This window comes from Entelurus aequoreus, linkage group LG09, assembly GCF_033978785.1.
Source record: "Entelurus aequoreus isolate RoL-2023_Sb linkage group LG09, RoL_Eaeq_v1.1, whole genome shotgun sequence".
Classification (NCBI taxonomy): domain Eukaryota; kingdom Metazoa; phylum Chordata; class Actinopteri; order Syngnathiformes; family Syngnathidae; genus Entelurus; species Entelurus aequoreus.
This window is the reverse complement of record NC_084739.1, coordinates 15,151,621-15,168,728: the sequence shown is the minus strand read 5'-3', so window position 1 is coordinate 15,168,728 and position 17,108 is coordinate 15,151,621. Positions and strand designations below refer to the sequence as shown.

At 35.9% G+C, this 17,108-nt stretch overlaps 1 protein-coding gene across 1 annotated transcript in view; it reads right to left on the bottom strand.

The window, feature by feature from the left end:
- Nucleotides 1-5,380: 5,380 nt before the first annotated feature.
- Nucleotides 5,381-17,108, bottom strand: part of slit1a (slit homolog 1a (Drosophila)) — a 317,948-nt gene continuing 306,220 nt past the window's right edge. The window contains 7 exon segments of the mRNA XM_062058155.1: nucleotides 5,381-6,520; nucleotides 6,522-6,706; nucleotides 8,841-9,052; nucleotides 9,133-9,421; nucleotides 14,459-14,613; nucleotides 14,678-14,808; nucleotides 14,878-15,106. Coding sequence (XP_061914139.1) covers nucleotides 6,467-6,520; nucleotides 6,522-6,706; nucleotides 8,841-9,052; nucleotides 9,133-9,421; nucleotides 14,459-14,613; nucleotides 14,678-14,808; nucleotides 14,878-15,106 — 1,255 coding nt within the window. The 3' untranslated portion in view covers nucleotides 5,381-6,466.

The window sequence follows — 17,108 nt, the reverse complement described above, 5'->3', positions numbered from 1 at the left end:
TATTTTTTTTAACATGCCTCAAAACAGCAGCTTGGAATTTGGGACTTGCTCTCCCTGAGAGAGCATGAGGAGGTTGAGGTGGGGTGGGGGGGCGTATATTGTAGCATCCCGGAAGAGTAAGTGCTGCAAGGGGTTCTGGGTATTTGTTCTGTTGTGTTACGGTGCGGATGTTCTCCTGAAATGTGTTTGTCATTCTTGTTTGGTGTGGGTTCACAGTGTGGCGCATATTTGTAATAGTGTTAAAGTTGTTTATAACAGCCACCCTCAGTGTGACCTGTATGGCTGTTGACCAAGTATGCCTTGCATTCACTTGTGTGTGTGAAAAGCCGTAGATATTATGTGATTGGGCCGGCACGCAAAGGCAGTGCCTTTGAGGTTTATTGGCGCTCTGTACTTCTCCCTACTTACGTGTACACAGCGGCGTTTTAAAAAGTCATAAATTTTACTTTCTGAAACCGATACCGATAATTTTGAAACCGATACCGATAATTTCCAATATTGCTTTTTAAAGCATTTATCGGCCAATAATATCGGCAGTCCGATATTATTGGACATCTCTAGTAATAATGAAAGTACTCGGATCATTGGGCTTGCTAAAGCTTGGCGTTGGCCACAATAAGTCAGCTATGTCGAGCCTTAAAGAAAAACTTAAACAATTCCTACCTAAAATGGGGTCGGCTAAAATAGTCTACAGCTGCCTGATCTCCCTCCAATCCTATTTCAACAGTCTGGCTTTACTAAACACAGAGGAAGAGAAAGAGGCAGGAAAGTTAATTTCACCCGTGTTATTTCTCTGATTGGCTCCATAATGACCAACAATAATAGTGGCCACATGCGTGGACAGCACCAAAGTTGTGTACACTACTGAATTGGGGTCTTATGGCCGCTTATGTGGACACTTATACTGCCATCTGGTGGTGTCAGAAGAGTATAACATACAATGGAATTTGGAAAAAAAAAAGGTGTAAAAATAAGAATTAGCATGTCACTAAACATGAAGTACACGTTTGTTACTTATGGACTAAGTACATCATATCAAAAGATGATTCTTAGTTTTTATTCTAATTAGGGTCCAATAAGCCCAAATAGCAAAGAGAAATAAAAAAAAAGCATGTAAACAAACAGCTTGGGCATTAAGAGGTTAAAATACAGTAGGCCTAAATATTCATTAAAAACAAGGCAGAGGTTTTACGTAACAAGTGTATTTAAATTTTTTGGCCACTGTAACATTGCACTCAGTTTGAACAGTCACACTGTGTTTGAGTATTTCATTAAGTGATAATGTGGCGCACCACTAGATGGAGCCTGCACCACAGTTAGAGAATCACTGCGGTGGAGGAAAGAAGACAAGAGAGTTGGTAAAAGCACACACATTTAAGTTTAATTCTTGAAAAGAGTGGAGGTTTGGTAAACATTTTGTCGGTGGCACTACATACATTCAGCATCATTGCGACTCTTTCAGCTCGACCCAGTCCCGTGACAGAGAAGCAGCAATAAAATCTTTTTACAACATTTTGTCTTTTACATCAACATATTTATGTATATTCTACTTCTTAGGATGGGTTGGTCAATATAGCACAAGCACCACTAAAAATGTCTACCAGGAAGTTGGACGTTGCACTTGTCTGCTAACCAAAAATGTCAACAAAGAAAAAGAAAAAAAAGTCACATTCCACACAAATGTGCACCTTTTTTTTTATGAGGCGCAGCGCCTAAAAGAACGACAGTGAGCGTCCATTTGGGGTCACATGATCGCCAGGATGGTTCACATTGAAGCCGGACCCGAGACAAACAGAATGTGATGAATTCTATCTTCTTACGAGGCAAACTAAATGACAGCTACCACTTGATGAATAAGCATATTTAATATCTGTACATATTTATACATTCAGCTATGTGCTCCTTGGCACCTCAACAAATCTTGTTTTGTGTGTGACCTCAGTTGTGTTGTTTTGGCAAACGCATGAACACAACTCACAGGAAGCTTATTATTATTATTATTATTATTATTATCATGACAACAGCTTATGATGCAGGTTTAGAAGCACCTCAGCGAAACATACAGAAATATTCAGTGGTGACTCATCGCTTTATTCCATTTTTAAGTCAAACTTTTACCCTTTTCATTTATTTTTTTTCTTGGAAGTTTAGGAAAATATCAAGAAAAAGCACGGAAAATCCCCCAAAAATAAATAAAACCAAGCAGAGGTGCTCATGAATTGCATGTAATATTCACATGGAAGACAACATATACAATATTAAACATATTTCTAGAGCAAGACCACCAGTGGCTCCTATACAACGTGTGTGTACTGATGTATTAACGTGTGTGTGTGTGTGTGTTCTTGTATTTTTACCCTTCTTGAGACATCAACAGGGAAAAGTACCTAAGAAATAAGTATTAACAAGTTAGGACATAAATCATGGTCCCAATACGGAAAACCATTGCATCTAATAGAGAATGTCTCATTTGCACCCCTGGTGGTGAATTCTATCAAAATGAGGGTGGTCCCAAAAAGGAGGGATTTTTCAAATTGACTGTGTGTCGGTTTTAAAAGTGCCCCCCCCTCTGGTCAACATATGAAATAACAAGTGTGTGTAAACAAATTTGAAGTGCTCCCCCTCTGGCCAACATATGTAATAAGTGTGTGTAAGAAAATGAAATGTGCCTCCTTTGGCCAAAATTAATTTAAAAAAAAAAAAAGAAAAAGTAAATATGTATATAGAGACATACTGTATAAACTTGAAGTAAAAAAAAAAAAGTGTCGACTTTTTCTTATAAAATTGGGAACAATTTCTCATATTCTTTCTGTTTCTGTAATATTGCAATATTTTCTCGTAAAATTATAACTTTTTTTTAAATGTAAAATTATTACTTTTTAATGCAAAATGGTGACATTTGTCATATAAAAGTCAGACTTTTATCACAATATTGCCAATTGTTTTGTTGTTCTTGTAGAATACTGATATTTTTTAAGTAAATTATGACTTTTGTCATAATTTTGCCAAGTAAAAGTCCTATTATTATAATATTGCCAAGTTTCCTTATAAAATTGTGACTTTTGTCAAGTAAAATTACAACTCTTTTCATACAATTGCCAAAGTTTAAGCTTTTCTTTTGAATTTGCGACTGTTATTGAGTAAAATTCCAACTTTTATCATAATATTGCACAAATGTTCAGTTTTTCTTGTAAAATTTTGACTTGCGTTGAGTAAAATTAGGACTTTTATTATAATACTGAATTCCAACTCATTTTTCACAACAAACTTTTTTATATTGGCATGGTATGTATATATTATTAATGTTGTAAATACAAGTATTTATATATCTAGAAAGGGTGGTCCTAAAGAGGTAGGCATTTTTCGGAGGTCTCAAGAAGGTACAAGAATATGCGTGTGTGTGTTCTTGTATTTCTACCCTTCTTGAGACATCAACAAGGAAAAGTACCTTCCATACGAGGAGCGGTGAACAAGTTAGGTCATAAATCATGGTCCCAATACGGAAACCCATTGCATCTAATAGAGAATGTCTCATTTGCATTTGTCATATAAAATTCAGACTTTTATCACAATATTGCCAATTATTTTGTTGTTTTTGTAAAATAGTGACATTTTTTGAGTAGAATAATGACTTTTGTCACAATTTTGCCAAGTAAAACTCAGATTATTATAATATTGCCAAAATGTTTAAGTTTTCTAGTAAAATTGTGACTTTTGTCGAGTAAAATTACGACTCCTTTCATAAAATTGCCAAACGCTTCAGCTTTTTCTTGTAAAACTGCGATTGTTATAGAGTAAAATTCCAACTTTTATCATAATACTGCACAAATGTTCAGTTTTTTTTGTAAAATTTTAACTTGCGTTGAGTAAAATTAGGACTTTTATTATAATGCTGCCAAAATTAAAGTTTTTCTTGTGAAACTGTGACCTTTTTCTTGTGGAATTCCAACTCATTTTTCACAACAAGATTTTTTATATTTGCATAGTATGTATATTAATGTTGTAAATTCAAGTATTTATATATCTAGAAAGGGTGGTCCTAAAGAGGTAGGCGTTTTTCAGAGGTCTCAAGAAGGAAGAAATACAATATTGTGTGTGTGTGTGTGTGTGTGTGTGTGTGTGTTCTTGTATTTCTAACCTTCTTGAGACATCAACAAGGAAAAGTACCTTCCATATGAGGACTGGTTAACAAGTTAGGACATAAATCATGGTCCCAATACGGAAAACCATTGCATCTAATAGAGAGCCAAATGCTAGAATCCGTGAACATTGCTCCAAAGTCAGGATTGTTGGTTGATTTAATGTGCATACAAAAGTAAACACTGACAGGTGCAAAGGCAGCAATATATGATAAAACAAGACCATAGCTAAAGAAGGACTTCCCTATTCATCCCCGGAAAAACCCGCCAAGTGAACAGCTGATTTTACGACTTCCGGTGCTGACGTATAAGACAACCCGCGTTCCATATGTGACCATAGGATGAGGAGATACACTACGGTACTATGACTATAGTGGCCATTAACAGTTAGCTTCTACAGTAAAATTATAACTTTTGTCATAATTTTGCCAAGTGAAATTCCGATTATTATTATAATATTGCCAAAATGTTTACGTTTTCTTATAAAATTGTGACTTTTGTCGAGTAAAGTTACGACTCTTTTCATAAAATTGCCAAAATGTTAAGCTTTTCTTGTGAAATTGCGACGGTTATCGAGTAAAAATCCAACTTTTATCATAACATTGCACACATGTTCAGTTTTTCTTGTAAGATTCTGACTTGCGTGGAGTAAAATTACGACATTTATTATAATACTGCAAAAATTCTACGTTTTTCTTGTGAAATGGTGACCTTTTTTCTCGTGAAATTCCAATTCATTTTTCACAACAATATTTTTTATATTTGCATAGTATGTATATATGTTGGAATTGGGGGTTAAATCATCAAAAATTATTCCCGAGCGTGGGCACCTCTGCTGCCTACTGCTCCCCTCACCTCCCAGGGGGTGATCACGGGTGATGGGTCAAATGCAGAGACTAATTTCGCCACAACTAGTGTGTGTGTGATACGGAGCCCCTAAAGGGACATGGGGGAAATTTTTTTATTTTTATATATATATATATATATATATATATATATATATATTTTTTTTTAGACATTTATCTTGTGCGCATGAGAAATTATCTCATGCGCACGAGAAATTAGCACAAAAAACTTTTTATAAAGTTGTAAAAAAAAATTAAAAAACATTTTTATTTATTTTTTCAGACATGTATCTCGTGCGCACGAGAAAGTTTCTCGTGCGCACGAGATACATGTCTAAAAAAAAAAAAAAAATTATACAATTTTTTTTATAACTTTATAAAATGTTTCTCGTGCTCACGAGATACATGTCTTAAAAATAAATAAATAAATTATAAAAAATGTTTTTCCTCCATGTCCCTTTAGGAGCTCCAAAGTGTGACAATTATTGGTACTTTAACTTTTAATTATTAATGTTGTAAATACAAGTATCTATATATCTAGAAAGGGTGGTCCTAAAGAGGTAGGCATTTTTTGGAAATCTCAAGAAGATAAGAAATACAAGAGAGTGTGTGTGTGTGTGTACATGTGTGTGTGCGTGTGGCCTATCTCTACTCATTAAAATGTCGAACAAAGAAAATAAAACGCCTTCCAGAAACACACTTACTCATTAACATAGAAAAATACTATACCAAAAAACTGAAATACAAATATATATATATATTAGAATCTGTTAGGCATTTCTATATAAACGGGGGAGTATTTGTTGGGTTACATAGTCAAATAAAACAGAAACAAAACAATATGAGAACTAAAAGAGGATAAAAGAGGATTTTTTAAGTGTTGATTGGCAGGTTTTCTTCCTCGCATGTTTTAATACTGCAGGCGTCAATGAGGGCCTCCCCCTGCTGGAGGGCGGCGGTAGTACGCCAATCATGCTGAGGACTTGCTGTATAAATGTTATACAAGTGTGTGTGCGTGCGTGTGTGTGTGTGTGTGTGTGTAAAAAGTCGCCACATCCGTACTCCTTATGATTATGTGCCTTCTTCTTTAAAACAAAAAAGTAAAGTGGATGGTTGACAAAAAAAAAAAACAACGACTTTAAAGCCTCCATCTCTCCCTTGGCCGACGTCATCCGGCTCTCTTTATGTGCGTCCGTCTTTGTTTCGCCCCCCTCCCTCTCGTCCGTCACCGAGCCAGGCGGCTTCCGCTGCCCTCAAAGGTGGCCGCTGTGTCTCCACACACCGGGGGGGAAAGGAACAGGAGTGAAGCCTCTTCACTCAATTGGAAATCTCTGGAGCCTTTTAGGGTGTTGTGATACTTGTAGGTCCTATGTTACAAGCATATATAGATAGAGGTTTTATATATTTTCTGTAGAATCTCTCTATTCCATCCCGTCTTCCCTTCTTCCCGAGCTCTCTTCCGGCGTCCACGCGGCGGCGGCGCTACACACAGCCCACGCAGCCGCACTTGATGGTCTTTTCCACCTCCTCGCTGAAGGGAGGTGCCGTCGCTGCACTCGAAGGTGTATTTCCGGCGTTTCATCCGCTGGCTGGCGCAGCAGGCGCCCGCCTCGCACACGCCGCTGCAATCCACCCAGGACACCATGCGCGTCGTCTGGCAGATGGCGTAGCCTCGCTGCACCTGGTAGAAGTCGCGCGTGGGCTCACCTCGACACGCAGACTCTGGAAGGAGACGGCGGGATTTTAGAGAGGGGGAAAAAGTCGTAATATTACCGGTCAGAATTGGACGAAAATACCGTATTTTTCGGACTATAAGTCGCAGTTTTTTTTCATAGTTTTGCCGGCGGTGCGACTTATACGCAGGAGCGACTTATGTGTGAATTTATCAACACATTACCGTAAAATATCAAATAATATTATTTAGCTCATTCACGTAAGAGACTAGACAAACGGAAAGTTACAGGAATGTACACATGATCCCATGTTTACATCTCATTGTGCAACATGTGAATGTTTTGGTCGGAACTAAATGCGATTACCTGAAAACAGTCCAAATTTTATCAGAATGAAGTCACAATTATGGTATTTGAGAAAGAAAAAAAAAAAAGTATTTTATATACCGGTATATATATATATATATATATATATATATATATTTATATGCTATAAAAATGGGACCCATTACCTCCCTGCTTGGCACTCAACGTCAAGGGTTGGAATTGAGGGTTAAATCATCAAAAATGATTCCCGGGCGTGGCCACCGCTGCTGCCCACTGCTCCCCTCACCTCCCAGGGGGTGATCAAGGGTGATGGGTCAAATGCAGAAAATAATTTCACCACACCTAGTGTGTGTGTGACAATCATTGGTACTTTAACTTAACTTATATATATATATATATATATATATATATATATATATATATATATATATATATATATATATATATATATATATATATATATATATATATATATATATATATATATATATACACGTATAACACACATATATATATATATATATATATATATATATATATATATATATATATATATATATATATATATATATATATATATATATATATATATATATATATATATATATATATATATATATATATATATATATATTTAAGTTAAAGTACCAATGATTGTCACAATCATTGGTACTTTAACTTAACTTATATATATATATATATATATATATATATATATATATATATATATATATATATATATATATATATATATATATATATATATATATATATATATATATATATATATATATAACATATAACATTGTATAACATATTTCTAAGAACAAGAATAGACTGTCGAGTTTCAGATGAAAGTTCTCTTTTTCTGGCCATTTTGAGCGTTTAATTGACCCCACAAATGTGATGCTCCAGAAACTCAATCTGCTCAAAGGAAGGTCAGTTTTGTAGCTTCTCTAACGAGCTAAACTGTTTTCAGATGTGTGAACATGATTGCACAAGGGTTTTCTAATCATCAATTAGCCTTCTGAGCCAATGAGCAAACACATTGTACCATTGGAACACTGGAGTGATAGTTGCTGGAAATGGGCCTCTATACACCTATGTAGATATTGCACCAAAAAAACAGACATTTGCAGCTAGAATAGTCATTTACCACATTAGCAATGTATAGAGTGTATTTCTTTAAAGTTAAGACTAGTTTAAAGTTATCTTCATTGAAAAGTACAGTGCTTTTCCTTAAAAAATAAGGACATTTTAATGTGACCCCAAACTTTTGAACGGTAGTGTATATATATATATATATATATATATATATATATATATATATATATATATATATATATATATATATATATATAAATATATATATATATATATATATAAATATATATATATATAAATATATATATATATATAAATATATATATATATATATATAAATATATATATATATATATATATATATATATATATATATATATATATATATATATATATATATATATATATATATATATATATACACACACACACACACACACACGTTTTATAAAACCTTTCCTTCTATATTTTAGATGCTGTTAATTTGAGTTATTCTCCATTGTGGACGCCTCAAAAGATTGTGTTTTTCCTCAACCCTCAGTGCCGTGCCATGTTTTGTTGTTGTCAAAAGTGATGTGTGTGTCTTCTTCTCTTCTTCTCCATCCATTTTCTACCGCTTGTCCCTTTCGGGGTCGAAGGGGGTGCAGGAGCCTATCTCATCTAATCATTAAATTCTATCTTTTGTTTAAAGCACTTTATGAGTGCTACAAGAGTAAAGCTGGATGCAAGTAGTGAAGTGAAGGGCGTCCAACCTGCGTCACAGAGTAGTCCGGTGTAACCACCCTCGCAGTGACAGTAGGCGTCTCCCGTGTCGGAGATCTGGCAGCGGCCGTGTTTGCACGCCAGGCGGCGGCAAGGATTGAAGAGCTCCCCCTGCTGGTTGCAAAGCGCCCCGCGGTAACCCTCGCTACACTCGCAGCGGTACGACTGAGCGTCCAGCGGGATGCAGCGTCCGTGCACACACCTGGAAGCACACACACACACACACACAGAGTGCGTCAAATGTGGCGAGTCCTCGGTCGGACCTTCTCCGAGGTAACTTACTTGCTGCCCTGGCACGGGTTGCTCGCCGGTTCGTCGCACTGCGGCCCCGTCCAGCCGGGCTGGCAGTGGCACACGGGGCCCTGCAGTCCGTCCGGCTGGCAGATGCCGTGAACGCAGTAGATCTTCCTGCAGGGCTCGCAGCCCGGAACCACGCCGGGCTTCATTTGGGTCTTGGTGAAGTCCTGCAGCTCGTTGTTGATGTACAAGTTCTGGATGCAGCCGTGGAAACTGGAGCTGTTCTGGATCTGCCAGAGGCGGAAGGCGCTGGAGTGGACTCCGATTGGCATGCCTGGAAGTAGGAGAGGAGGAGACGTTAGCGAGGTGATGGTGAAGCAGCAGGAAGACACACAAAGACAAGGAAGTATGAGTGGAATGGAGGAAAGGCTTTTGGAAACGGAAGGATTTGATAAAGAGGGGGGGGCGGGGGGGGGGGGGGGGGGGGGGGTTACCCACATATGCGGTCCTCTCCAAGGTTTCTCATAGTCATTCACATTGACGTCCCACTGGGGTGAGTTTTCCTTGCCCGTATGTGGGCTCTGTACCGAGGATGTCGTTGTGGCTTGTACAGCCCTTTGAGACACTTGTGATTTAGGGCTATATAAATAAACATTGATTGATTGATTGATTGATAAAGTTAAAGTACCACACACATTAGGTGTGGTGAAATTACCCTCTGCATTTGACCCGTCCCCTTGTTCACCCCCTGGGAGGTGAGGGGAGCAGTGAGCAGCAGCGGTGGCCGCGCTCGGGAATCATTTTGTTGATTTAACCCCCAATTCCAACCCTTGATGCTGAGTGCCAAGCAGGGAGGTAATGGGTCCCATTTTTATAGTCTTTGGTATGACTCGGCCGGGGTTTGAACTCACGACCTACCGATCTCAGGGCGGACACTCTAACCACTAGGCCACTGAATACTCTGATGCCAAGGTTCGGGCTCTACCGTTGATATTTTGACACATCTGGGGCAGAGGGATAGACATTTTTGTGGCCCTTATCATTGCTTGCGTAACACGCTAGGGCAGGGTTACTCAACTTCATTGTTTTGGGAGCCATATTTCCAGAAAGCTAAGGACCGGGGGGGGCCAGACTTCTTGTTATTCGTCTTATTTTGTATATTCCACAGCTCTCCAAAGTAGACATTTGACTGGGCCGCCAATTGAGAAGCCAAAATGACGAAAAGGAGAGGACCTAACATAGAACCTTGAGGAACACCACTAGTATAAGTAAAGAAGTTAAACAAATTACTACGGACTGTATTAGAGATGTCTGATAATGGCTTTTTTGCCGATATCCGATATTCCGATATTGTTAATTAATTACCGATTCCGATATCAACCAATACGATATATACAGTCGTGGAATTAACACATTATTATGCCTAATTTTGTTGTGATGCCCTGCTGGATGCATGAAACATCCAGCAAGGTTTTCCAAAATAAATCAACTCAAGTTATGGGAAAAAATGCCAACATGGCACTGCCATGGAGTTGGGGGGGGCGGGGTTGAGGTGGGGGAGTAGAGTATATTGTAGCGTCCCGGAATAGTTAGTGCTGCAAGGGGTTCTGGGCATTTGTTCTGTTGTGTTACGGTGCAGATGTTCTCCCGAAAAGTGTTTTGTCATTCTTGTTTGGTGTGGGTTCACAGTGTGGCGCATATTTGTAACAGTGTTAAAGTTGTTTATACGGCTACCCTCAGTGTGACCTGTATGGCTGTTGACCAAGTATGCCTTGCATTCACTTGTGTGTGTGAAAAGCCGCAGATATTATGTGATTAGGCCGGCACGCAAAGGCAGTGCCTTTAAGGTTTATTGGCGCTCTGTACTTCTCCCTACGTCCGTGTACACAGCGGCGTTTTAAAAAAGTCATACATTTTACTTTTTGAAACCGATACCGATAATTTTCGATATTACATTTTAAAGCATTTATCGGTTTTTTCGGACATCTCTAGACTGCATCTGAAGAAAACGAGCGACAGCAACACCTTAGTTACATAAATCACATTATGACAAAAATGTGTAACTGCCAAAAAGGAGAGGACTTAAACCGTTGCCTTGAGGAACACCTCAGTTATGTAAATCACAAGTTTGGACCCCAGTGTTCTATGTTTGTTAGCAAGGTTAAAAGATTAAAAAAAACTCTTGTGTTTTTAGGATTTTGCTGAAAAAGTGTTCGTCTCCCAAGCTTTAAACTGAACTCGGGGGGGCCGCTATGATGTCATTCTCGGGCTGGATTTGGCCCCCGGGGCCGCCAGTTGAATAGCACTGCGCTAGTGTCTAAGGCTAACTGCATCTTAATGATTATTATGTATTACTAGTATTATATAATGTCCACAGTTCATATGAAAAGGTAAAAAGAAAAGGTTGATAGGTCCAAGGGGAAAAGAAGAGTGTTCAATATCTCCTCCTGTTATGCTGCTTTGGCAGTAATTGACAAAACACAGTAAATGGGCACAAACAAAGAAAAAAATAAAATTATTTAGACAATATATCTTTGGGGAAGACGTTCTGCAACAATATCAACTTAAAAAGTACAGTCGGTTTAGAAATACGGCCATAAATCTGGCGTTTGAAGCTACAATAAATGAGCGATTATCTCTATGGACTTTTGAATGGATGCTGCTGAAGCTAAAACTAAACTATTACAAAGAATAGTTTTGCTGCTAAATAGAATGATAAAATATAATGATGACATAATAATCATGTAGTTGTGGCCCTAAAAAACTGCATAAATCGGGGGTGTCAAACTCATTTTAGATGGGGGGCCACATGGAGAAAAATCTACATCCTAAGTGGGTCGGACTAGTAAAATAACGGCACGATAACTGAAAAATAAAGACAACTTCAGATTGTTTAAAAATGGAACAAGCACATTCTGAAAATGTACAAATCATAATGTTTTTTGTTTTTTTATACACTTGTTGCGGTTAATAGTATCCTATCTTTATTTGTCGTTATTTTTATTTTCTGAATAAATGATGTGATAATGTTCATCAGTCAACTCATTGGTGTTCATTTTCAATCTATCAAGATAAAAAAAATAATATCCAAATCAAATTACAGGATGTTATTTATGTAGTTTGATCATTTTCCTCGATTTTTTGTTTTACACATGTAGCATCATCTAAAAAGATACAAATAATTGCTATTGCGACATCTAGTGGACACATTTAGAACAGCTGTTTCTTTCATTCAAAAATGTCAGGTTAATTATTATACTTAGCAAATTATAGCGTGTAATACAGATATCCTCAACGTTTTTGAATTATGAGACAAATCTTGCTGAAATTTGACACAAATGTGATTGTCAGTCCTCTAAAGGTTAGGACCAAGTTTGATACCAAGCTCTGTTTAACTCGGTGTCAATATTGGCGAGAACTTTCAAGGTGCATCGCAACACACACACTAGACATGTTTGGAGCCACTTGGGACAATTTAGTGGTTACCTAGCAACTCATTTGACATGATAGGATGTCAAAAGTGGCCAAACAACACACACAAATGTTACTTTTGTTATGAAGATGAAATCATGACGACACACTTGCAAGACTGTGCCTGCTAGTTGTCAGGTGACCACTAGAGGGCGCACTCACGCTATTGAGCTTTACTATTGACTTGATTGGAGGATGCAATTATGGCATTTAAGTCCAAATAATTGATATTACAAGAATATATTTGTAATAAAAATTAAAAAAAAGTTGTAGTATTACCGTAATAAAATTGGAAAGTAATGGGATAAAGCCGTAATAGGTACTGTTTTGATTACATTTAAAATAATTGTTGTATTAACTTCATAATATTAAGAGAATAAGTTAACAACATTGCGAGAATAAAGTGGTGATTTGATGGGGAACAATATATAGTTATTTACTTATATTTATTTAGAGAATAGATTACATTTTACGAGAATACAATCAGAATTTTAGAGGCGAGAGAAGTTTTTGATGTGAGAATTTTGCATGAAGAAATTAATAATAATAAATTCAATTGAAATATCATTAAAAAAGTAAACATTTTATGGAGAAAGTGTCAGAATATTATGAGGAAAATGTGTGACATGAGAATTAAGAGGTACTGTAAATATTACAATAATACTGTACTGGGGGATTTAATTGGAGGTTTTAATGTATACAAACACAATCATGTCCGGAATAATAGAGTGATTGTCATCATGAGGATAATACAATTATGTTGTTTAAGCAAAAATGATAATATTACAAGAATACATTTGAATTTTTTATGTGAAAAAGTTGTAATATTACAGTTAAAAAAAAAGTTGCAAATAAATGGGAAAAAAGCTGTGCTTTTACTGGGGTACATTTCAAAAAATGCGCATAAAACTAAATTTGTGTGAGAAAAAAAGTTGTAATATTATTGCACTAAAATTTGAAGTTAATAGGAAAAAAGACATATTATTGCCAGAATAAAGTTGAAATATTACGAGCATAAAAGCAGAATTTTATGAGAACAAACTGGTTATATATTATGACGAATGCGTTTTACAAGAACAACTTCATAATATTGTAAGAATATTATGAGAATTAAGTGGTTATTTTATGGGAGGGGGAAATGAGAATAAAGTTTTAATATTACGATAATAAAATCAGAATTTTTGGTGCGAAAGAAGTTGTGATGTGAGAATAAGTTTGGAAATTTGCAAGAAAAAATGTATAATAATAATAATCTAAAAATACTTTTGGAATATCATACAAAAGACAGTTGAAAGTTTCCTGGAAAATATCGGAATATTAGGGAAAACATTGTGATATGAGAATTAAGTAATACTGTAAATATAACAATAATTGTGTACTGGGAGGATTTAATGTAGAAAAATGGGGCTGAGGGGGGAGAAATATTATTTTAAGAATTTTAGAGGAGAAAGAAGTGAGAGAATTAAATCGGAATTTTACAAGAAATACATCTATTAATACATTTTAAATATCATAAATTACATTTAAATTCCTTGAGAAAAATGTCAGAATATTACGAGAAAAAGGTAAAAAAAATAAGAAATACTTTAAAAATAACAATTAACTTTGTGAAAGTTAATTTGTAATAAAATAACATAAAGATAGAATTAAAATAAAATAAGATGCTGTGTTTGTTTGTTCTGAAAAGGGTCACTAGAGGGCGCAGTAAAGTGTTTTTGAGTGTTGTGAAGAAGACTAGCTGGTCTCTAGCAAACACAGTCCTGAGTGATGAGGATGAGGATGAAGATGAGGTTGTCTGGGTGGATACAAAGCGAGGTGGGGGAGGGGAGGTGATTGACAGTAGTGTAGTAGTTAAGAGTGCCTGAAGAGGAGGGAGGTGTGTTCTGGAGAGGGCCCCTACCCCCCACGTATAGTGGAGCCTCGCCGTTGAGGGGCCGCTCCGCCCCCAAGCTGTCCATGGTGGTGGGGAGACCCCCGTCGATGGACAGGTTGACCATCTGGTCGAAGGTAACCAGCTCCACCGTGTGGAACTGACCGTCGTTGATGGTCTCGGTGCTGGCGAGAAAAGACCACACACTCGGTCACACAGCAGCGACTAGATGTAGTAACAGCTGCTCACCTGTAGATGGCGTGGCCCGGCTGGCTGCCCGGGTCGTAGCTGACCTTCACGTGACCCTGGTAGAGCTCCACTGCGATGTGGTCGTTGTCTCCGTTGTAGAGGAGGATGCCATTGTCCTCGGCTGTGGACACCTGCAAGCGGCAGAAGGCAGGAGGGGTCACGCATGCGCACCAGGGGGCGCCGTGGAGCGTTAGGCCTACCTGCAGGGTGATGTTGGCCTGGGGCCAGTTCTTCAGGTCAGAAAGCAGCAAGTAGGAGTCTCGGTCCACAAAGTTGACGCTGACCAGCTTCTCGCAGCGAGGACCGCCAAACTCAGGAGGACACTGGCAGAGTGCGCGACCGCCGCGCTCCACGCAGGGGGCGCCGTTCTGGCAGTCGGCCAGCTCGCACAAGGACAGCAGTGATGGTGCAATCTCACACAGCTGACCACTGCATGGACACCAGTGAAGACAGTTAGACACATGTTTTATCATTATTATTACATTTATTTCTCACCGTGTGGATCATTATATTCTCATTTTTTGTATGATTCACCAGTTTATTGACTTTTATTTAAGTGTGGTAATCAGGAATATAGGTTTTTATATCACAACAATAAAGACATCATTTATAAGATGAAAAAAAAATCACGATATTATGCAAATAATAAATAAATAAATAATAATAAATAATAATATTTAAATAAAGTTTTATTATGGTAAAAATGCAGACAAATGACAAAAACTCAGTTTTAAATACAAAACAATAAAAAAATATAATAAATCAGAATTTTGCTAGAAAGTTGTGATGTTGAAAGTTGGAGTATATATATATATACATATATATATTTACATATATAAATCTATATATATATATATATATATATATATATATATATATATATATATATATATATATATATATATTTACATATATAAATCTATATATATATATATATACACACATATATACATAAATACAGATATACACATATATATACATACACACATACAGTATATATATATATATATATATATATATATATATATGTATATATATATATATATATATATATATATATATATATATATATATATATATACATACATACATTCACATGTATACATACACATATAGTATACAACACACACACACATACACACACACACACACACACACACACACACACACACACATACACACACACACATACATATATATATATGTATATATATATATATATATATATATATATATATATATATATATATATATATATATATATATATATATATATATATATATATATATATATATATATATATATATATATATATATATATATATATATATATATACATACATACATACATATATACAACATAAAAATGCAGTGTATGAGAAATTACCGGTATGCTAAATATTATACCAATTATTCCGAATTTTAATTAATGATAAAAGTTTACGAATTCTATGACAATTCATTCGGAATATATAAAAAAAAGATTTCTTATGAAAAAAAATATTTACAAAAATATATTAATATATATTATAACAATAGAGTAGATAAACAAATACATTTGAACTATAATGACAAAGTCATAAATGTCTGAGAATAAAATAGTAATATTTAGTAAATAATATCGTAATATATAAAATAAACAATTCAAATATTACGAGAATTAATCTGCAAAAGTTGTGATGTTGAAAGTTGGAATACAAGGAACATACAAATGTGGTGAATGAGAATATGTTCTAAATATTAAGAAAACTATTTAGTATTTTAATAAATAACAAATTCTGTATTATTCGAGAATACATTTGGACTATTTCAAAAATAAAAGTCAGATATTTTCAATGAAAAAATCTATATTATTACGAAAACATATTAATATTACGAGCAATCTAAAAAAATTGGAATATAATAAAGTAAAAACGTATGAGAATAAAATTGAAATATTTAGTAAATAAAGTTATAATTTAAAATAACTACATTTGAGGATTACAATTGGCCCTAGTGTGTGAATGTGAGTGTGAATGTTGTCTGTCTATCTGTGTTGGCCCTGTGATGAGGTGGCGACTTGTCCAGGGTGTACCCCGCCTTCCGCCCGATTGTAGCTGAGATAGGCTCCAGCGCCCCCTGCGACCCCGAATGGAATAAGCGGTAGAAAATGGATGGATGGATGGAATCAGTAATATTTTTACATGAACAAAGACTTATATATTAATTAATTGCATATTGCATTTTTCTTTAATTGCCTTTTCTTTAAATAGTGTGGACAGGTATTTTTTCAATCCGTTCTTTGTTCCCTATTTTCTTGTACAAATAATTGTATTTATAGACTAGACTTGAAAGGAAAGCTTTGACCAATCAAAGGTTGGGCTTTTTTTCCCCAGATAAAAACCAAACACACAACATGAAGTATAGGAACGTGCGCTGCAAAGAGCGACA